The 22,222-nt window shown below is 44.4% G+C and overlaps 1 protein-coding gene across 10 annotated transcripts in view; it reads left to right on the forward strand.

Annotated features, from left to right (window-relative positions):
* The window catches only part of LOC134621104 (mitogen-activated protein kinase kinase kinase kinase 4-like), a 36,359-nt gene extending 16,070 nt beyond the window's left edge, over positions 1-20,289 (forward strand). The window contains exons 4-32 of one of the 10 annotated variants that reach the window (XM_063467541.1): positions 709-834; positions 999-1,109; positions 1,215-1,305; positions 1,872-2,002; positions 2,110-2,164; positions 2,253-2,331; positions 3,082-3,257; positions 3,346-3,418; positions 3,527-3,737; positions 3,839-3,994; positions 4,235-4,321; positions 5,537-5,995; positions 6,835-6,987; positions 8,665-8,934; positions 9,497-9,597; positions 10,052-10,179; positions 10,420-10,514; positions 11,997-12,175; positions 12,326-12,455; positions 12,751-13,059; positions 14,032-14,149; positions 14,253-14,423; positions 14,521-14,664; positions 14,764-14,898; positions 15,165-15,265; positions 15,351-15,500; positions 15,754-15,913; positions 16,853-16,992; positions 17,660-20,289. In XM_063467541.1, coding sequence (XP_063323611.1) covers positions 709-834; positions 999-1,109; positions 1,215-1,305; positions 1,872-2,002; positions 2,110-2,164; positions 2,253-2,331; positions 3,082-3,257; positions 3,346-3,418; positions 3,527-3,737; positions 3,839-3,994; positions 4,235-4,321; positions 5,537-5,995; positions 6,835-6,987; positions 8,665-8,934; positions 9,497-9,597; positions 10,052-10,179; positions 10,420-10,514; positions 11,997-12,175; positions 12,326-12,455; positions 12,751-13,059; positions 14,032-14,149; positions 14,253-14,423; positions 14,521-14,664; positions 14,764-14,898; positions 15,165-15,265; positions 15,351-15,500; positions 15,754-15,913; positions 16,853-16,992; positions 17,660-17,743 — 4,323 coding nt within the window. In that variant the 3' untranslated portion in view covers positions 17,744-20,289. The remainder of the gene's footprint in view (positions 1-708; positions 835-998; positions 1,110-1,214; positions 1,306-1,871; positions 2,003-2,109; positions 2,165-2,252; positions 2,332-3,081; positions 3,258-3,345; positions 3,419-3,526; positions 3,738-3,838; positions 3,995-4,234; positions 4,322-5,536; positions 5,996-6,834; positions 6,988-8,664; positions 8,935-9,496; positions 9,598-10,051; positions 10,180-10,419; positions 10,515-11,996; positions 12,176-12,325; positions 12,456-12,750; positions 13,060-14,031; positions 14,150-14,252; positions 14,424-14,520; positions 14,665-14,763; positions 14,899-15,164; positions 15,266-15,350; positions 15,501-15,753; positions 15,914-16,852; positions 16,993-17,659) is intronic. The other 9 variants (XM_063467542.1, XM_063467545.1, XM_063467548.1 and 6 more) reach the window with 9 other exon arrangements.
* The last annotated feature ends 1,933 nt before the right edge of the window (positions 20,290-22,222 follow it).

The following is a 22,222-nucleotide window of genomic DNA, read 5'->3' on the forward strand; positions in this document are numbered from 1 at the left end:
TGCATGTGTTCAATTAGTGCATCACTGTTAATCTGTGTCAAGTTGCTACAGGGTGCAAGTGGGGAGTTTGCACTGCAGCTAGTTCTGACCTTTTTGTGAAGAAGCGATGGCGGGCAGGTTTGCTCCCGCTATCTGCAACTAAAGGTCGTTTGCAGCAGAGATTAAACGCTGCGTGATCGCTACATCTGCTAGTTTGATTTAGCTCTTTCGCGTTAATCCATCAGAGTTCCCTTTAGGTTACATTTAAATTTTAAAGGCGCCCATTTCCTGTTCCTGCTCTTCCCTTAAGTAATCCTACACCCATTAAGTAATAATTTTTTTTTTTCTCCAGGTGAAGGTTCATGGCAGAGCTTTCTTTCCAGCTCTGTGGATAATAGCCGCTGGTTGTTATTGTAGGTTTATCTGATGTGTCTAACGTACAATGCAAATCATTCATGCAACAGTAATCCATAAACAAAGGACTCATTCCTCGCTCGTGCTGCATGAAAAGGCCGGGCTGCAGCGATGTTGCACCAGGGAGCTGTCGCGCGTCTCGACACTTGCTGTGACACAAAGTGTGGAAGTGAATTGATTTATTTGTGAAATGAAACGTTACTCGAGGTCAGGTTATGATTAAAAGGAGCCTACACGCCTCATCATAAAGATTTTTCGGGGCAAGGCCAAACGCCCTCTTTTAATGTGCGCCTGTGTTTGTATTTGCTTGTCTAGGATGAAGAAGAGGAAATTAAACTGGAGATCAATATGCTGAAGAAGTATTCCCACCACAGAAACATAGCCACCTACTATGGTGCTTTCATTAAGAAGAGCCCTCCGGGACACGATGACCAGCTATGGGTAAGCCCCTCAAATCCAGTGAAGACATTTAAAAAAATGTAAAGACTGTAGCACTGATGCTCACTTCTTTTACTAGCTTTCCTTTTTTATTAGCTTTCCAGAATAGGGCATATTTTAAATTTTTTTTTTTTTTTTTTTTTTCATTGACTTTGTCTGTTTTGCAGTTGGTGATGGAGTTCTGTGGTGCTGGTTCGATCACAGACCTAGTGAAGAACACAAAGGGGAACCAGCTGAAGGAAGACTGGATTGCCTACATCTCCAGAGAGATCCTCAGAGTGAGCACATTCACCCCCCCCCCCCTTTTTTTTTTCTCTTCTCCTCATTTCTCTTCTCTCCTCTACCTTCTTTCACTAATATTGCGTCTCCTCTACCCTCCTCAGGGTCTCGCCCACTTGCACGCCCACCACGTCATCCACCGTGACATCAAAGGCCAGAACGTCTTATTGACGGAGAATGCTGAAGTTAAACTAGGTGAGTAACTGAGTTTTCATGTCTTTGATACCTTTTGATGCAATAAATGTCAGTGTCAACTTTAACTTTGGGATTCTCACTTATTCTCGCCAAGACTCTAAAACATCTATAAAGTGCCCACCTCCACAGTTTTGGACGAACTGTAGTTTCTCAGGTGGCCACTTGAGGCAGGCAAAATAATCAATTTTTATAAACGGGCATGTTAAAATACCAAACTTTATAGTAGTTCTAAACATGTGTATTGAACGGTGCCAAAGGCAATTTTAGCCAGTGGTGTTGATTTTAATATAGCTCAATATCATGAATTCCAGTAAGATTTAAATTTATCTATAGTTACTGGTTCCCATTCAGTGGTACTTAAAACAGTTTAAGTTGTCAAGTTTACACGTTTTGTTTTAAGTCTAGATTTTGCCAGTAATAGCTACATCTACTACCGAAAAGATTATGCTTGTGTGTAAGAAGGTTAAAAGCTATTTTCCAGCGGCCCATTACTCTTGCTTGAAATCGAGTCTTTGCAGATGATCGTACAGCGTTTAACTGACTGTCTCCGCTCCTTATCTCTCCAGTGGATTTTGGTGTGAGTGCTCAGCTGGATCGGACAGTTGGAAGGAGAAACACCTTCATTGGGACACCTTACTGGATGGCCCCAGAAGTCATCGCTTGTGACGAGAACCCAGATGCAACATATGATTACCGAGTAAGATTCTCCAGCGTGTTGAGCGTTCAAAACCTGACTTCCTGTAACTGCGGAGGTGCATTATTCTTGTGAATGGCTTTCTTATTGGGCGTTTTCTTCTCTCGCAGAGTGATCTGTGGTCCTGCGGTATCACAGCTATTGAAATGGCTGAAGGAGCGCCCCGTGAGTGCCTGTTTCTCTTATCATTTATGTTTTTTCTTGATCTTTTAATCCTCTCGAATCTTTAACTTTTTTGCCACTCTTCTTTCAGCTCTTTGCGACATGCACCCCATGCGTGCGCTCTTCCTCATTCCAAGAAATCCTCCTCCTCGGCTGAAATCTAAAAAATGGTGAGCACCACCCGGAAAGGACGTTTTTACTGTTTACGTATCTGTCCTATATAATCGCCTCGCTACCCTGCAAAATCCTGACACATTTACTCTGAGATATTTTATGCACAGATTTCCTTCTCTGTCCTTTTTATGTGCATTTTGTTTTATGTCAGACTTCAGCCCAGGCAGCTACAGAGACTTAAATCTAAGAGCTCAGCTTTCCCTTAGTGCTCTGCTGCTGACTCGAACATCTGTGGTACACCTGCTCTGGCAGGCTCAGGCTCTCCTGGCACTCACACAAACACACTGGATTGCTGCTCTGGACTGCACTGCAGAAACATCTCAGAGCTCGAACGCTCTAATGAACTGGCTCTCGTTTTACATTTGTCTTCAAACAGAAATCGCTGTTTTATTTTATACTCCACCCCTGTTTCATAAAATATTAGTTTGATTTGCTGCTGTGGCAAGTGAATCTGACGGTGCTCGGCAGCAGGTGCAGTTGTGATAATAATTTCACTCCAGCATGTCCCCTTTTTCAGTTTTCGTGGAGTATATGTAATGAAAGGTTCGACGCTGCTTGTCTGTGTGCATAAACCTCAGTTTTTGTTGCGCTGGCGAGTGTCTGGTGAAGGGGAGGGAGCGCTGTTAGGAGTCGTGGGGCGTTTGCAAAAATGTCTGTTTCACTTTCTCGTTGCATGGCTGAAATACTTCTCCGTTTTTGATTCGCTCTCTCAGCCTTGTTGTTTCTCTCCCCCAACTCGCTCACAGGTCCAAAAAGTTCTTCAGTTTCATCGAGAGCTGCCTCGTGAAGAATTACACGCAGCGCCCACCAACAGAGCAGCTGCTGAAGCACCCCTTCATCCGAGACCAGCCCAACGAGCGGCAGGTCCGCATACAGCTCAAAGACCACATCGACCGGACGAAGAAAAAGAGGGGCGAGAAAGGTGCGCGTGCTTCTCGTTTATCACGAAAGGCTGGAAAAGTGTAGGATGCGTAAGCTGTGAGTGACTCCTGGTTTTTGTCCATGTGCAGATGAGACGGAGTATGAGTACAGTGGCAGTGAGGAGGAGGAAGAGGATCCTCCTGAGCAAGAAGGAGAGCCCAGGTATGTTCTACACCTGTAGCATTTCCCTGAAAGGAAACAAATGCACCTGCTCAGGTGGAGGCGTTTCACAAAGCTCCAACCTTCTGTCTCTTTCTTACACCGATACAGCTCAATTGTCAACGTGCCAGGTGAATCGACTCTACGGCGTGACTTCATCCGCCTGCAGCAGGAGAACAAGGAGAGGTCGGAGGCCCTCCGTCACCAGCAGCTCCTCCAGGAGCAGCAACTCCGGGAGCAAGAGGAGTACAAGCGCCAACTACTGGCAGAGAGGCAGAAACGTATCGAGCAACAGAAGGAGCAGAGAAGGCGGTTGGAGGAGGTGGGGTTTTGTTTCAACTCGTTGTGTCGTTTGTTGTGCTGTTTTTCGGGCAGTTTTTACCCTGTTTTTAATTTATTTGCCCCCCACAAATACCCCCACAGCAACAGCGACGCGAACGGGAGATGAGGAGGCAACAGGAGCGCGAGCAGCGTCGTCGCGAGCAAGAAGAAAAGAGGCGTATGGAGGAGATGGATCGTAGACGTAAAGAGGAGGAGGAACGCCGGCAGGACGAGAAGAGAAGGAACGATCGTGAGCAGGTCTGTTTCTGAAATTACTTTTACTGCAATTAAAGCCAGCGAAACACAAAGTGAAATGGTGTGTTGGTTCTGTAAAATGAAGACATGAAGCTCAGAGGTTACTTTATGTATTTATCGTAGCGCGGCAAAGCCAGAACATCCCTCTATCTGTTTTAAGATGGATTTTTAGGGTTGTACTTGGTGCTTATTTAAAGAGACACGACATGCGCAGCCTTGATGGGTTTTCTTTCCCGCTGACAGGAGTACATCAGGCGCCAGCTGGAAGAGGAGCAGAGACACCTCGAGATGCTGCAGGAGCAGCTGCTCCGTGAACAGGCCATGCTGCTGGTCAGTCGCACACAAACACTCAGCCTTCTTATTATATCACGATGTCCTTTCACCTCCATAACCTCCAAGATATAAATATATCTATAAGTCATTTGCATATCTCAGGATTACAGCTTTTGATTTAAGGTGTTTTACTGACTTTTTTTTTTTTTTTTTTTAAATGCATGAAATTCTCAGGAGTTAGGCATTGAGTTGCTTGGATATTATATGTACTAAAGTTTGACCAGGACAGTAAGGCGGAGCCAAAGGTGAATAGGGTCCGGATTTTTTTTTTTTTTTTTTTCCTCTCCTTTTTTCCTTTCATTTAAAGGTGCTGTTGAGTCATTTTAGCCCACTTACACCAGGAATCAACCCTGATCCCTTTCATATTTAGTGATGGCGATGTCTTGGACTGTAATGTTTGCAGATGTGATGATGTAGTGAGAGTAGGGACTAGGTGGAGGTAGGCATTGGAGATGGGTGAAACTTAGGCAGATGATCCACTGTGGTGACCTGTACAGAGAGCAGCTGAAAGAAGTTCAGTTATTCTAGCCCACTATGATAAAAAAGGTTAAAAAAAAAAAAACAAAACAGGAAAAATATTTTAGATTTTAACTTTTACAGTATTTGCATACGATTGTTTATCATTTATCAATAACAAATGTGACTTTTTAACTTTATAAGGATATTTTGTTTTAAATTGGAAGACATTCTAAGCTTTTTTGCAAATCTGTCCTCTGCACATCGTGAATGGGTGATGTAAAATCTCCAACACAGAGATGAAAAACTGTAAGGAATGGCCGTGGATCAGTGGTATAGCTAAATATGTCAAAACGTATGAGTGTCTCCAGGTAGGGAGTGGGGTTTTGCTCTTTTGCCCCACCCACCCCGCCCTTCTCCACCCTTGAAACACACAGGCGATGCATGATGGACGGACATGTGGATGTCATCAGGAAATGCTCCACAGCGCAGCTTTATTTTTAAATAGGTGTTTGAGTCGTTTACACTGCAGAGAAATGTGAAGAAATTGTTCTTTCACGTGTTTAATAGTAATTATGATTTGGAGAGACAAGTTTGTTTTGTGTGCACAGCACAAGTCAAACATGACTAAGAGTCAAAAGAAAGATTAAAGAGACGACGATCACCATCATAGTCTGCCTCTGTAAAGACTTGTTGGGCCAAACATGGCCGCTGCCTCTTCTCTCCACCCTGAACCAACCCTACGCTCTGCGACAGGAGTTCAAGTGGCGGGAGCTCGAGGAGCAGCGCAAAGCTGAGCGTCTCCACAAGCGCCTGCAGCAGGAGCAGGCGTACCTGCTGTCCCTGCAGCACGACTCCAAGCAGCAACCTGGCGACAAAACAAAACTCCCGTCAGACCATAGTAAGCCTCCACAGGCTGCCACTCTACCCCCTGACAGAGCCCTCGCCACACTCCCACAAGCTCAGGTCCTCAACTCTGCCGTCTCTGTAGCGAGGGGCGCCTGTGAATCCTCCAGAGCCCCTCAGACGATCCCTGCAGACAGCAGTAAATCCCAGGCAGCAGGGCAGGAGAGGACTGATGAGAGTTTGAGCCGGGTCTCAAACTCCCCCAGCTCCCTTCAGACTGAAACCCTCTCTGACTCTAACCCTCCCCAGACAGAAAGCTCGGAGCCCGACAGCGAGCCTGTCAGTCAACCTCCTCAGCCTATCAGAGAGGTGAACCTCCTCCTTGGCTCTGCCTGTTTTTTCCACCTTCTTCTTCTTGCTTGCTTTCACACAGCCTCAGTGGTTATGATGATAAAGGATTGTTTTCCTCCCCACGTACTTGCCTGTTGTGGGTGTTCTGGTCCAAAGCAATAACTAACATGTCACAGTGCAGGCGCTCTCAGACAGTCATCCTTTTGAAGGAAAGAAGTAGGGGTTCCAGGGAGAACCACGGGCTCACAACCGACCTTTGTGTCCTGAATAAAACAACCTGCTCTCCTCCGCTGTCTCTCGGTTCTTCCTCTCACTTGCACTGTTGCTCGTCATCCATCAGGACATTGTCATCTTAATTTAAATTTCGAGCTGGCTGAACGAGAGAGAAATGTATTTAAGATCTAGGAGAGTTAGAATAAAGAAGCTTTCAGGGATTCCTCTTTGTCTTTTGACATCCAGTCTGTGAAATTCTTCAGTGTGGCTGTGTCGACTCTCAGTGTGTGTGGACTGGGCCACTGCATGTGGATGACTGAGGCCCAAACTAACACGCAGGGGCACCGAAGCAGTCTCTCCGGCCTGCGTCATTAACAGCGATCTTTTTCCCCCACTGCATACTTAAATCCTGGGATGTGTGTTTGAAAGAGTCCCTCTCCTCCTACGTCTGCACATGTATCTGTGTTTGTATGGCTGCCCACAGTTGGCTTCAAGCATGTTTAATATCATTGTCACCAGCTGTCTGTTGTTGCTGATCGTTGTTGGTTAAATGCAAAAGTTTCCCAAGAGACCACAAGATCGATTTTCCCTGATACTCATCCCTTTTTTTTTTCCCCCCACCCTCTACAATTCCTTCATCTCAGGCCGACGAGCGCTACCGTAAGAACATTCAGGGCTCCCCTCAGGCCGCCCCTCCTCCCAAGCAGCCCCCTCTGCCTCCCCGCTCCTCTGAACCGTTCTCCAACGGCGGCTCCTCGTCCGAAGCATCTGCCATGCACCGACCCATGGAGCCTCAGGTAACTCCTTCCTCCGCTGCTCCCTAGCCTTTTCCTCCTCCTCCTTCATTCTGTCGCTGCACTGGATTTGTGACAGTTTTCTCAGACATTTAGCCCACTTCGAATAAAGAATAAAATAAAAAATAGGAGAAGGCGAGGCTGGGCAGAATGTATGTGTTTGAGTGAACTGTGGCTTTAGACTGTTCACCTTTTTCGATTTCCCAGGGTACTATTTTTGTCCTACTGTTGAGACTCACAATAAGTCATAAGCACTTCAGTCAGCAGTCTGAGTAGTTTAAAAAAAAAAAATGACAGGCTCCTGATATAGTGAATGAGTTCATCAATCACTGCCTCCGCCAGTGCTAAAAAGCCAATAATTTTATTTCTCGCCTTTGTTTTATGTTTTTATTTCAAATGAGCAAATAGAGCTATAATTTACCCCCCTGAAATCCTTTTTGCACGCTCAGCGCAGCCTTTTTGCTGAATATACTGAACATATTCATGATTTCTCTTGGGCCGCTCTGTGGCGTCATCTTTTTCCTACAAGAATGCCCACACAGAGTTTGGTGTAGTGGTATTTGTGGGGGAATATGTACCTTTTACAGACTAAGCTCTCAATCACAGAACAATTCAAGAACAGATCAACCCATTAATGGGACAGTTTTGCCACTTAACCTCCTGGACTGTTGTTTGATGTTTCCACTTGAGAAGAGTGGGGGGGGAAAAACTCAACTCCAATTTATCATAACGACTGCAAAACTGCATGACCATCATGGACAACCTTGGGCTCTGTGGCTAAGACACTTGGGAGTGAGACACTTAGCCTCATCACCTTTTCAGAGTGAGGGTTTAAAAAAACTCCAGCACACGCTGACAGTTCAATTTCTGTCGAATCAACGCTAAATTAGAGGAGAATAACAGCCATATAGCAGCCGTAACCTTTTCAGTAAATCTGCTGCACTTTGCAATCTTTGGGGGGGAGGGGGGGGACATGGCACCAGATTTGTGGGTTTTTTGTTTGTAAGATGAGCTATGCAGAATTCAGCTTAACTTTGCTTAAACTCATGTTTGTGTGTCTGAGGAGTAAAAATCTGTTACCTTTGTTTTGTTATTTTTAATAAATTTGAGAGAATTTGAAACAAGCTTTCCTTCACTTTGAGGATTTTTGTGAAGAAAAAAGTGTTGTTGTTTTTCATTTTTCTCTTCCTCAGTAAAGACTCTTTGCACATAAAAAAATCTAATTGTGGGTTCACAACATGAATATAAAACGGTACTGATGGCAGTGGCTTATTGCAAAAGCAATTAGATGCTCTGCTTGCAGCAGACTTCTGCAAAATGCACTACTTGTGTATGTTACTCAGCAGAAAAGCTGGGATAGGCTGATTGCAACATAGTCTGCCTTTGAACCTCTTTAAAGCTCAGAAATTGTAATATGTAATTTGGAATGACACTTTTGAAACAGAAGCTTCATATTTATCATACCGACACAGGCTCCTCTTTCTTCAAATGGTTGATTCCTGTAAAAAAACAAAAACAAAACGCAGACTGTAAGAGTGAAAAAGTCATTGTTTCGTGTTGTGCTGTCTGCCGTGTGCATGTGTACATTATGTAAAAAGCCACACGCATCTTCCCTCATGTCTCACTGTGTTGTCTGCTTGTTTCACCCCCTCCCCCCTGCTCTTCCTGACTCCCAAAAAGGTCCAGTGGTCTCACCTGGCTGCTCTAAAGAGCAGCAACAGCGCTGCCCCCTCTCCTCCTCCTCCGCCCGTGGTTGCCCGCTCTCAGTCCTTCAGCGAGTCCGGCGGTGTGGCCTCTAGCTTTGCACAACTCCACCTGCGCTCCCAGGACCCCCACCATCACCACCACCACCCATCGCCTGCACGCACAGATCCCCAACCCCAACCTCCCCTCCACCACCCTCAGGCTAGGCTTGAACATCAGGCCAGCAGCGAGGAGGTCCCTCCCAAGGTAAGGTGCCGGGGGATAGCTGCCTTCCCCCCCTCCTCCCACACCCAGCCTTCAAATCTCTCCTCCATTGCTCACTTCCTCTCATCCACTTTTACGTAGCATGCTGTTCAGCCTCCTCCTGGCTGTGTGCGTCTGCCTTGCTGCGTCTAGTCTCACTTGTTAACACTTAAAACTGCTCTGAGGGCATATTCAAATGAATCAGAGCAACTTTGCATTTCTGGGCCGACAGATTACACCATCGCTCATATTCAAAATCATAAATGAGAAATAAAACTGCACATTCCTCTAATCTAAATCGCTCTCAGTGTGTTGTGGGGGTGTTCTCTGCGCCGCTGTGTTCAGCTACGCCCTAAGATTATCTGTTTCAGTGGTCAAACTAGGACAGTTTTTAAATTCTTGGATGATTTCCACTTCAGCTTCAAATCCCAATGTATGCTCACTGATTAGCATGAGCCTGAACCAGAGGATAAGCTCCCTTGTTTGATGACACTGTTTTCCTATTTAGGTGAGTGTTTTTAGGAACATATTGATTTGTGATGATCGTCAAATACTTGTCTCCCAGGTACCGGTGAGGACAACATCCAGGTCTCCTGTACTGTCACGTAGAGAGTCCCCTCTGCCTTCACAGCCCAGCAACCAGGGCGGACAGAGGAACGCAGGCAGGTGGGTAAAGGGACCTCAGGCGTGTCTCACTTTTGGATTATGTGGATGTGGTCTATCTAAGAGAGCTGCTCACATGGGACACTGTTAAATGTTGTAAAAGTCAAAACAGTAACCCCTCCCCTACATAGGGGTACCTCTCAGAATAGAGAGTTTCAGAAAATAAAAACAAATGGTAGAAAAGACAGATTATTAAGACATAATATTATGACTGCTTATAATATTGCAGATTAATATTTATAAATTGGTTATGTTTGCATATAAAATGCAAAAAAATTGTGCTTTAATTTTGCACTAATCCAAGTTTGGCTTGAATTAGTACGATCAAAATCACAAAAATATATGTCGCGTATCCTGAAAAGCGCAGGGAGGGTAGGGACTAAATGTAACATATCACATGATACACTGACAGTGGAGTTGGGTTTGTTTCCACTGTGCGTGTTCTTCCTCGTCACAGTAATGTGGAACAGCGTCCGCTGTGGGATCGAGTGGAGAAGCTGCAGTCCCGGCCAGGCAGCGGCAGCTCGTCCGGCTCCTCCAACTCCAGCTCCCAGGCCAGTCCTGGGGACCGTTTCAGGCCACGCTGTGAGTCCCCTGGTACTGTACTCGGCTACATGTCACTAACCCTACCGACTGCTTATTAGCGGATTAGGATTATTACCATAATTATACAAATCTGGCTCAAATGCCATCCTCTGAGCTTGTGCTCAAATAAGTTTTGTTGTTTTTGTTTTTTTTTGTTTTTTTGGCAATTAAAGCTCCTTTGCACATCCAGCTCTCTTCGGTCTCCCCTCACTAACGCCATTTCCTTTCATTTCCACAAAGCTTCCTCCAAATCTGAAGGATCGCCTCTCCAGCGGCCTGAAAACGTTTCCAAGAAACAGGATGAAAAGAACGTCGCCAGGCCCACTCGACCAGCTGTAAGTCCACTGTTACTCGAGTGCTGGTTAAACTTAAAAATAAATAGGTGAAAACAGTTTTTCCCACTTTGCTCTATTTTCCACTGCTCCAATTATCCAACCACCTGGTGTGGGAACCTTACGTGAATCCAATGCTTCCTGATTGTTTGGGTGGGGTGCCTTGCTTAGGGTGATGTGGTAAGCCTATTAACTGAGATTACATAATCTCACCTCTGCTATGCCTGCACCATTGCTCATGCATTGCTCATGGCATTACACGATAAAGGTTTCCGATAAAAGACATTTGCTCCTTTTGTGGAGATTGGTTCACTATTTTATTTCTGCCTTTACCGTCCCCTGACACCTTTCCATACGCCTCCACAGCCCGTTTTTTTTTTGTTTGTTTTTTTTTTTTTGCTTGCTCTCAAGAAAAATGCACAAGATAAAAGGAGGGTTAACCCTGCGCCGCAGCTTCCTGCTCCTAGATTTGAATGCAACCACATTTGAATGCAAACACGCCCCTCCTGTGTTCCCTTGTACTTGTCAGAATGGCTCGTGATCACACCTGGTTGTGTTTGTGGATAAACTGTGGCTTGGAAGCACGGAAGTATCTTTTTCTTGCTCTTTTCACAAGCTTATGCGACTATATTATGACAAAGGGGCGAGGGAAAATGAAGAGGACAAGCATGTTAAGGAGGACGAGGTGAAACACTAATTTAGGCCACAGAAAGGGGCTCTTTAGTAATCTGACATTCCCCCATACAACATGCTGCTTACTTCACTGCTTCCTAGAGGTCAGACTAAATGAAGGTTGTTTAAAAGATGGAAAAAGACGGTACAGATTTGTACCCATAAGTGAAAGAGACTAAGTAGAAACAATAAACAGTTCCTTGAACCGAGGAGGGATTCAGATTTCAGACTTTCTACAGTACGATAGCCTGTTGTGCCTTTTTATTTAAAGTGGACCTAGTCTGCTCATTTCAGACTCAATATTTGTAGTCATGAGGTCTGCCAGTGTAGCTTTGTACTTTTAGCTGTTCTCCCTTTTAAAGCCAGCTTTCTTCTGATTGGCTGCTCCTCCCTAAGCAGGATGTTTGAACAGCAGGTGGGTGGAGCTTCTGTGTGCCTTAGATGAAGATAATGGGTGGGGGGGAGGGGTATCTGTGCACCCTATGACATTATTCAGCCAAAAGGCACAATAGGTCCACTTTGTGTGCTCAGTCTATCATATTGATGCGTTGTCTGGGCAACCTCTGTTATGGAGGGAGTTTTTAAACTTGGAGTGTTTGTCCTCTTTGGTGCAGTTTCTTTTTGTGCTGAATAATCTAAGCCAACTAAAATTCATTAGTATGAACCAAACAGGACCACCCAGAAACGGGACCACCTTAGTGGTCTTAGTGCCGTTGCTTCAGGCCGAATGCAACTTGCACCAAAGCGGAGAAATGGACCTGAGCTCGCAGGTTGATCTGTCAGAACGTCTAAAACCTTCGCTGCTGCTTTCAGGACCTGACAGCGCTCGCCAAGGAGCTGCGCGCAGTCGAAGATGTGCGACCTCCTCACAAGGTCACAGACTACTCCTCCTCAAGTGATGAGTCGGGCACGACCGACGAGGAGGACGAGGAAGAGGTGGACCAGGAGGCAGGAGAAGAGTCCACCTCAGGGGCCGAGGACTCCAAAGCTGGGTAATAAAGCTGACGCCTCTTTTATTAATTTAGTATTTTGTGTTGAAGTATAAAGCTAAACATATTGAGCTGCAGTTAAATACCAATCAGTGCTGCATGGCTTATCTGCATGACTGCTGGTTTAACTCTGGTCTGGTTATGGGACATCAGATATCCCCATGGCTTCCGCAGGAGAGTGAGTAACGGCGAGACGGAGTCTGCTAAAACCATGCTGGTCGAAGACTCGGAAAGCGAACAGGCAACCACACCCTCCAAGGATGGCACACTGGTCATCAGACAGGTAAGAAGGATGGGCCGGTGGTGCCTGATTTTGACCGATTGGTGGTGCTGATTAGAAATGTAGTTTTAAAATTTTCTCTGTCCAGCGTCAGTGTTGTTTTAACTACTCATTCTCCACCATTTCTTCGTTGTTCCTGCATATGATCATGCTATTTCATAGGCTTTCACATTTAAAGATGAATAATCTTAATATGTCAGGTTGCTACACCAAGCAGCAGGCTAGCAGCCAGACACACAGCTCCACCTTCTTTCCCACCTGCTTGCTTGAGCCCAAGTGTGCCTGTTCTTGCTTCCAGAGCACAGCTGACATAAAGCGGTTGGTCACTCTCTCGTCTTCCTCCCCTTCCTCGGCTGGCCACGGCCAACCCCAGCCCCCTGGTCGCGGCCCGCTAGAGAAAAACGGCTTTCCGGGCCGCATACACCACCTACCAGACCTTATCCAGCAGAGCCATCATTCCACTTCCTCTTCCACAACCATCCCTTCCTTCTCCTCCTCCTCCTCCTCTTCCACCACCACTACCTCTTCCTCCTTACCCTCATCATCTAGCCATGCCAGTCCTGCAGTATCCCCACAGATCTCTTTGGACGAGCTCACTGCCATAGAGGTATGTCGCCATCACACAACTAAGGGCAAACAGCTGAGGAGTGGGCAGTAGAAAAAATGTGCTGACTTTTTGTATAGCTTAAAAAAATGGTATCAGGTTAATTGTGACGGCTATAAAATGCAAACCTCCATCTCGGTCTGTACACGTCAGCTGTCCATTCCTGGGTTGCCTGCCCTGCATCCTCTCCTCCTCCATGTCCTGCTGGCTCCACACTTCCTCTTCTCTGCTCACTCTTCACTCGGCTGGTTTGAATCTTCTGAGCTGCTGCAACCTCCTTTCCCCTCCCGCACCTCACTGCATTACACTGTGCTAACACTGGCGCCTCCTTGTGGCACAACGTGCTCATAACATGCAGGAAACTAAAGCCCGAGCTTCTTGGGATTTGTATGAATATTTCAAGATAAATGTCCCATTTATAGAGCAGCGCAGCGCTACCTTGCAAACAACATGCATCTTGGGTGGTGGAGTATCCTTGTGTGTCTGTGCTTCATTAAGAGCAGCTTTTTTTCTTCTCCTCTCTAACAGTTCACAGCAGCCTGTGTTTGGATCACTTAATGTTTCCTTCAACACATTTCTTTTCTTCTTTTTGCACATGTTGTTTGTCCTCTCTGACATATTTTCTGCCTTCACTAACATCAAAACAATTAACATAACTGCATTTAATCTTTTTCGTTTGCTTTTTTTTTCGGGGTGGGTGGTGGGGGGACTTTGTTCCCAGTTGTGCTGTAAAAATGTGGTTTTGAAGGCATTTAAGCTGGATGTTGTTTAACGAGACCCCAGAGGTAGAGCTATAACTCATAAGCTCAAACCTGAGGGGCCTCTGCTGCCGTTTAAATAAACAGTCGTTCTTAGGAATTACAAATCACTGTAACAAATCAAGTTTGATTCATGTTTCAGCTCGGTGCGTTTTAAGTTATTTTATTGGGAATGTTTTGAGCTGTAGGTTTTCTAAATATCCGATATCTCCACCAGTCGCAGTCGGAGAGCAACTCCATGTCCAAACACAAGTCTTCCTCCTCGTTCACTCCCTTCATCGACCCGCGTCTGCTGCAGATATCTCCATCCAGCGGGAGCTCCCTCAACAACATGGGTAAGTCTGGATATACAGCCCACTGCAAAAATGCATCTTCAACACTAATTCCTCTCTGTTATCTGCAAAGTTAATGTGCACTGCCTCTGCTTTCCCTTTCCAGCTGGATTTGGGCAAGACGGGCGCCTGTCAGATCAGCTGCGGTCCGACCCATCCCGTAAAGGCTCAGTGGTTAACGTCAACCCGGTCAACACTCGTCCACCGAGCGACACCCCGGAGATTCGCAAGTACAAGAAGAGGTTCAACTCTGAGATCCTGTGTGCGGCACTCTGGGGTGAGTGAACTTCAAAAATATGGAGTTACTGTGATGCCCCACAGATGGATGAAAACCTATCAGCAGTGACTTATGTTTGTGCCTGTTGCTCTTCCAGGAGTAAATCTGCTGGTGGGAACAGAGAGCGGTCTGATGCTGCTGGACCGAAGCGGTCAGGGTAAGGTCTACCCTCTGATCAACCGTCGACGCATCCAGCAGATGGACGTCCTAGAGGGACTCAACGTCCTGGTGACCATATCAGGTAGAGCACACGTGCCAACCAGAAAGTCTCGATTCAGATTCATTTTTAGTCAGTAAAGTTTTGGATAGATGGATTTTTTTTGTTTCCTCCCTCCTGCAGGCAAAAAGAACAAGCTGCGAGTGTATTACCTGTCATGGCTTCGAAACAAGATTTTGCACAATGACCCTGAGGTGGAGAAGAAGCAGGGGTGGGTCAATGTGGGCGACCTGGAGGGCTGTGTCCACTACAAAGTTGGTACGTTTCCTAAAGCTCAGATGTACAGGAAAAAGGAAATGGTGACTTGAAGGGAGAGGGGGGCATAAAAGGGCTTAAAGCTGAACAGCTTAGAGGTCAGAGGTTGCTCTAAGGCCCAATATAAGATAAATAAGGCTTATTTTGAATTTTGAATCATGCAAAGCTGCTCTAGCAGAGTCCAAGAAATTAAAAAAAAAAAACAAACAAAAAAAAAACCCATAGGAGCCATCACCCATGATTAACTCGCCACCTACTTTTTATTCCAGTGAAGTACGAGAGAATTAAATTCTTGGTGCTGGCTTTGAAGAACTCTGTGGAGGTCTACGCATGGGCGCCCAAACCTTATCACAAGTTCATGGCCTTTAAGGTAAGCATGTTCACTAACAGGTGTCATTCTACCTGCAGGTGGCTGACTGCTTTCAGGCTGACTTTCTTTTGACTTTTTTCTTTAGTCTTTTGGTGACCTGGTGCACAAACCTCTGCTAGTTGACTTGACGGTGGAGGAAGGTCAGAGGTTAAAGGTCATCTACGGTTCCTGTTCAGGCTTCCACGCTGTGGATGTGGACTCTGGTGCCGTCTACGACATCTACCTGCCCACACACGTATGTGCGAACTGATGCAGACTGATTACGTCTTGTGTTTTGTCCCTTGTCCCTTCAACTTTATATTATAAGGTAAAGACCTACAATAATGGAGAGAGAACTCCACAATTAAACGACCCTATGAGCAAGCCCTTGGTGACAGTGCAAAGGACAAACTCCAGCAGAGCCAGGCTCAGTGAGGGGCGGCTATCTGCTGCGACTGGCGGTGAAGGGACTTTTTAAAATCTTATCTTTTCCTCCATTTCATCCTCAGATCCAAACCAATATTCAGTGCCACGCCATCATCATCTTGCCCAACACTGATGGGATTGAGCTGCTGGTGTGTTACGAGGACGAGGGCGTCTACGTCAACACCTACGGACGCATCACCAAGGATGTGGTGCTGCAGTGGGGAGAAATGCCAACTTCAGTGGGTAAGTGAAAAGCAGATATTTCTCATCATGATGCCAAGGTCAGAAAAATCTGAATCGCACTCTGCTATGCACAAAGCAACCGCACCGAGACCCTTTGCAGGAGGTGGTCTCGGTGTGGTTCCAAACAAACTATATTTATGGTGTGAACGTGATACGAACCCAATCAGAACAAACTACCAGGTGTTATGTTACAAGGGCTAAAAAATATCCCATAGCAACTTATGCTTTGTATTCTCAGTGCAGGTAGCTACTATAGATGCGCAAAGGTCTATACGGGCTAGCAACTAGCCAAGGAATGATTGTAAACTCGGTTTTCTCACACAGCGCCTTCTTCCTGTATTTACTTTTCTTGCTGCCACCCCAGATACGTCTGGCCAGTGAGCAGACAGAACATTCTCATGTGGCTTGCAGTGAAACATTTTGGTTTGCTTGGATTTTTCTCTGTGAAAACAAACCAAACCACAGGGAAAAGCTACAAGTTTACAAACTTATCAGCTGATTTGGACCAGAGTGAAAAAATCTGTAGGTGTGAAAACGCCCTGAGTGAAGAGACTTCTGATTATTTTACTGGGAGAAATGATCTCCCAACTCTAAAAGCAATGGTGCAAATGATGCTGGCAACTTCAGTGTGCAGCAGAGTGGAGGTTCAACCTTCAGAATAAAATAGTCAGATGTGAAAAGTTCTTTTTGACCAAAGAAAAAGCCCAGCAGCAGCTTCACTTGATGCATTTGATTACACTCCAACAGCAGTCGAGGTTTCACTTGATTTTAGACACTTTTGTTTAATAGCTTCTTTTTTTTTATCAATATGTAAAAGTATTACATTTATCATTAGAAGTATTCACAAGTAAAATGACACGTTGTTTGAATTTTTACAGCTTTTTTTTTTTTTTTTTAACAGCTACTTACCCTCCTTTTCCCCTTTCTGTGCTTGTGCAGCCTACATTAGGTCAAACCAGATCATGGGCTGGGGTGAGAAGGCTATAGAGATCCGCTCAGTGGAGACGGGCCACCTTGACGGAGTCTTCATGCACAAGAGAGCCCAGAGACTCAAGTTCCTTTGTGAGAGGAATGACAAGGTGAAAACATCCTTCCTTTCTTCATCCCTCCTGTTTCTCTCTATACAGTGGAGATAAATTCGAACACACGTCTAATAATATGTCAGGATTTTGTTGTTGAAAACACAATACCACAATAAATCATTTCAAAACTTTTCCACCTTTAATGTCACCAATAACCTGTAAAATTCAACTGAAAAACAAATCAGTTTCACACCCTTTAACTGATAGTGCTGAAGAACCTTTAATCACAGCATTCAGTCTTAACTTGGTAATATTTGCCCTCTCTCCCATGCAAAAGTGCTCGAAATTCAGTTTTATTTTTTAAGCACTAATCACAATAACAGTCCCCTCTAGGTGCTTAATATTGTAAGGTAATAGCCCTACAATAATACAGAGAAACCCCAACAATCAGGTGATCTCCTATGAGCAAACACTTGGTGACAGTGGGAGGGAAAAACACTCTTAACAGTTCCAGTCTCAGGGAGGGGGGCCATCTGCCATGACCAGTTGGGGATGAGGGGAGGGAAACGGTGAGGGAATATCTTGTTCATCGCCCTCTTCAGGTCACCTCATAGATTTCTTTAATATTTTATTTTAACATCTACTCTACTATTACTAATCTACTGTTGGTAGCCTGGCACGACCACCAAACACCATTTCACTCAGTGTATTCTTTCAATTTCAGGTCTTCTTTGCCTCTGTGCGCCCTGGAGGTGCCAGCCAAGTATATTTCATGACCCTGGGACGCACATCCCTCATGAGCTGGTAGAGACGTGCCGCGCCGTCAGCCGATATGACAACCATTACCTAAGCAGCGACCAACAGATGACTATTGCGACTACGACCGACGAAGACGTTTTAAAGCCCAAGCTGGAGAAGCATTTTCTGAGGAGGCGGCTTCCATTTCTCATGTCCTCGGGCAGCCAAACAACGGATTAGACTGTAATCATGAACAGAAGCTAGGGGTGGATATGTATTTAGAGGGGCCTGCAGGTTTTTCCTCCCCCCGCCAACCCCGGCCTTGTTGCCTGACCTTCGAGCCGATCCCCCTTCTCCTCCTCTCCCTCTGAGGGACGCGGGATCTGTTGCCTGTTGACGGTATATCTTTATGTCATAGTAAAACTTTGCATCTTGTAAGTGTATGACAAAATGTGTTTGTCCAGGGGGAGGGGGCAGAACGCTAAACGCAGCCGTCACCGTATCAGAGAAGACTGTGTGTTTGTGTGTGTTGCCACAGCTTGAAGTGTAGCTGTGTTTAATCCCGGTCCTGTCAGGTGTGTGACTACAACACTACGACTACACTTAGTTCCACAGATTGAACGGTGCTTGACATGTAAATCGTCTTTGTCTTCACTTTTTTTTTCTCTCCCTTAACCTCCTGAAAGTGAAGATTTTTTTTTAAGGGACCTCCTTGACGCATCCATTAAATACAGGGTACTGGATATGTTGGAGTTTGTGCATACTAACGTCGGACTCACGCAGGTTTTTCAAGAACAGCTTTATCACGCCGCCTCTTGTGCTGTAGCTCATGTTGGACAAAAGTAGCCCTTTTTTATGACGGCATGTTGCTTTGGTGTTATTAACTAAGGTAGTCCCAGTTTTTGTTTTTTAAACACACTGTATATTTTATATGTGACTTGCTGCGCATAAATAAAGAATGCAGAAATACACACAAAAATGAGTTTTAAAGGAAGAATCCACTATTTATCATCAAGAGCCTGACCTTTTTTTTTTGTTTTGTTTTGTTTTTTCTTCACGGGCTTTTATTTTGTAATGAAATCCTGGCTTTTCCTTTTAATCTGTGTCTCCTTTGCAGAACCTGTCGTTCTACTGGAAATATAGAAACACACACCAACAAAATAGACCCGGAAATGTGAGGTTTCAATACAAATAGTTTTGTTTGTGTGGGGTTTTTTTTTGTTTGTTTGTTTGGTTTTTTTTTAAGGTGGATTTTTCCTTTAAGATCAGTTGTAAGTAGGGCTAGCATAAACTGTGAATTAGCAGGTTGCCATTAAGGTAGCATGGAGGCCAGTGGGCAGAATGAGGGCAGCATGTATAGATTTCACTTAGAGGAAAGGGGGGAGGGTCAGCTGACTGTCCTCCACCTGCACTGTTGTGACATTTTCACATCTACAATCATCTGCGTTCTGAAGGAGACTTCAACTTAATGTTGCCTTAGAGGAGTTTCCAGCAATTTAAACAAAAAAAAAACTTAAAAAAAACTAAAATCCACTACTTCAAAAGTGAAGACATTTAGATTTTAGGGTAGGAACACTTTAGTCTGAAGCAGCCGTGTGACTCAATGTTGGACCTCATTTATTTTTATGTTCCTTCTGTTTTTTTTCTTGACGCCTTCAGACATGCCACATCCAATCTGGATTAAAGAGACGCGCTACTTTAACCGAGCTCCCATAAAATCATTTTTATTTCGTGCTCTTTCTTCCCATCTCATCGTCGGAAACCCGAATGACAAGGCGAGACTCGTTTGTCACTTCACATGAGACAGTCTCATCCCGCCGCTGAGTGTAGAGTCCATCCTGCAGCTGTGCTTCTGTGTGAATGACAGAGCTTCATAACAGGACTCTTTAAAGGGCGGTGCCTTCGCTGTCTTTAGGGGGAGACCCGCTGTGAGGCGCAGAAGTCGCTTTCAGTCTTGTCGTTTGTGTGGAAAGAAAGAAGGCAAAAACATAAATGAATGAATCACATGTTCTGATAGCAGTGTGGAAAAACCGCTCCAGACAGCCAAAACCATGTGGCATACTTTTGTGTTTTTCAACTCTGGCTTAGTTTTTATTAGTGTTGTTTCCAATCATGTGTAACCCTTCAGATAAATATGCGACTGCAGTGGTTTTATTTTAAGTGCACACCTTTATGTTCAAAATGTTTACAGAAGCAGTTGTTTTGTTAAACCGATGTGCATCGATATAAATATTTATGGTTTCTCCCGCTCCACCGCTCCTCTTTTGTATTTTGTGTTATCCCCTTTTTTTGTACTTTCATTTAGATGTTTGTGTACAGGATTAATCAACTTTTGCTCACTTTATGAATAACCCAAGCCCAGAGTGTCAATTTCACTGATTTCCTTTACATCCTCTTTAGTGCACTGTGTGCGTGAGTGTGTGCGCTACTGGCTGTGTGGCAGCACGGATCTAATGTTTTCTACCTGCCAGGTGACACGTCCCCCCCGGATGTCTCTCTACCATGCCTCTAATTTATGTCCTCTCTGTGTGTACTATGGGAATTACTGTATTTTCTTGAAGGTCTTTTTTTTTTTTTTTTTTCTCTTTCATTGAATAAAATCAAAAGGAATTTACAGTGCTGCGTCATTCTTTGTGACATAATCTGTAAATATTATTTACTGCTGCATCAACAAATTGAAAATAAAATAAAAAGGAGACAGAAGTTTAAGAAATGCTGCTGCTCTTTCTGGGCCTGCGCTTGTTTAAGGTGGGACTAAATGGGGGGGTGGAATTAGAAATGACACTACATTTCAAGCTACAGAGGAGGCTTGCCTGGCTTATCTGCATCAGTTGATTTTTAAAGTGCACGTATGACTGTCAGAAGCCACATAACTGAATGATATATATAAAGCTTCATATGCAATAGCTTTTTTTATTTTCATCAGACTCTCATGTTGTTGTGAATGAATTTTGACCGCCTCTCACTGAGGTTTTAAGGTCCTGCTACAGCTTTTCAGTCAGGCTGAGGTCTGGACTTTGGACCACTGCAATAGCTTGATTCTCTTGTTTTTCAGCTGTTCTGTTGTAGCATTACTGCTGTGCTTGGGGATCATTGTCCTGTTGCATGGCTACATTTTGGACATGCTCTTAGCTGTCAGATAAATGTCCACATTTTGGTACACAGAGAAGTTCATAGTCAACTCAGTGACTGCAAGGTGCCCAGGTCGTGTGGCTGTAAAACAAGCCTAAATGATCACCCCTCCACCACCGTGCCCGAGGAATTTATGCTGGTATGTTTTTTTTTGTTTGTTTTGTTTTTTTAAATAGCCAAATATCTCCACTTTGGTCTCATATTTCCAGTGCTTTCTCCTCACAGCCCTTCCAAAAACCCTCTTTTTTTTATGATGTATGCTTCAAACATTCAAGCAAATATACACTAAAACAAATTATCCTAAAGTTGATTTTCAGCTTTTTCCTTACACAGAGGTTTCTTCAGCTTCTCTGAATCATTTGATCATATGTATTGCGGATAGTGAGATATTCAAAATCATTACAATTTTACATTGATAAACATCATTGTAAAACCGTTTCAGAATTTGAAAAATGTTTTGTATAATGAACATCTGCCCATTTTTACTCGTGAGAAACTGCCTCTCTAAGAAGCTCTTTTTACACCTCATGTTTCTGACCTGTTGCTTCTCTTCAGTACCACTTACTCCAAAAGCTGTTCATCTGGACGTAGCGTTTTGTGGGAGAAACGTTTCGTCACTCATCCAAGTGACTTCTTCAGTCTCAGCTGACTGCAGGTTTCCCCAATCTCCCCAACAGTACATTTGCATAATGACTGAAACCAGCCCAGTGAAGGAACAATGGGCTGGGAGGTCAGTTCCTTAATCTTAATTACGCAAATTCTAAGAAACTGACCTCCCAGCCCATTTTTCCTTCAGTGGGCTGGTTTCAGTCATTAACAGAATCAACTTTTGGAGATTTACTTTTTTGGATGATTGAGAATGCATCAAGACACTTACTATTCCAGCTTTTTGTTGCCTCATTCCAACTTTTTACAGATGTTGTGCTGCCACCAAATTCAAAATATTTCTCATTTCAAACATTTTATGTTTTCTATGTTCCATTGTGAATAAAATACGGACTCATGGGGTTTCCAAATAGGTGCATTTTCTTTTTAATCCACATTTCACACAGCCTGATGACTTTTTGGAACTGGGGTTCCAGATTTACTCGAGTACTTTACTTAAGTACTTGCACCTTATTATTTTCTACTTAAAACGCTGCATTTTGCACTTCGCAGAATTTAAAAAAAAAGAAAAAAGTTTAAGTACATGTTATCAAGCAGATTTTAAACACATGTTAATGTTTGAAGGGAGGAAAATAGGACTTGCTAATAATACACGTTCACCGCAAGATGGCGCCGGTGCACACCTCACCGCCCATCGATGATCGCGCCGCACACAGGTACCACAAGCGCAATAATTTTAGTAAAGCGAGCCTCAGCACTTTTGGTACAGTTTCCTGTTTAGCCTAAAATTATCATAATTATTGTTTTTATT

The sequence above is a fragment of the Pelmatolapia mariae genome, linkage group LG23 (genome assembly GCF_036321145.2).
Source record: "Pelmatolapia mariae isolate MD_Pm_ZW linkage group LG23, Pm_UMD_F_2, whole genome shotgun sequence".
Taxonomy (NCBI): Eukaryota; Metazoa; Chordata; class Actinopteri; order Cichliformes; family Cichlidae; genus Pelmatolapia; species Pelmatolapia mariae.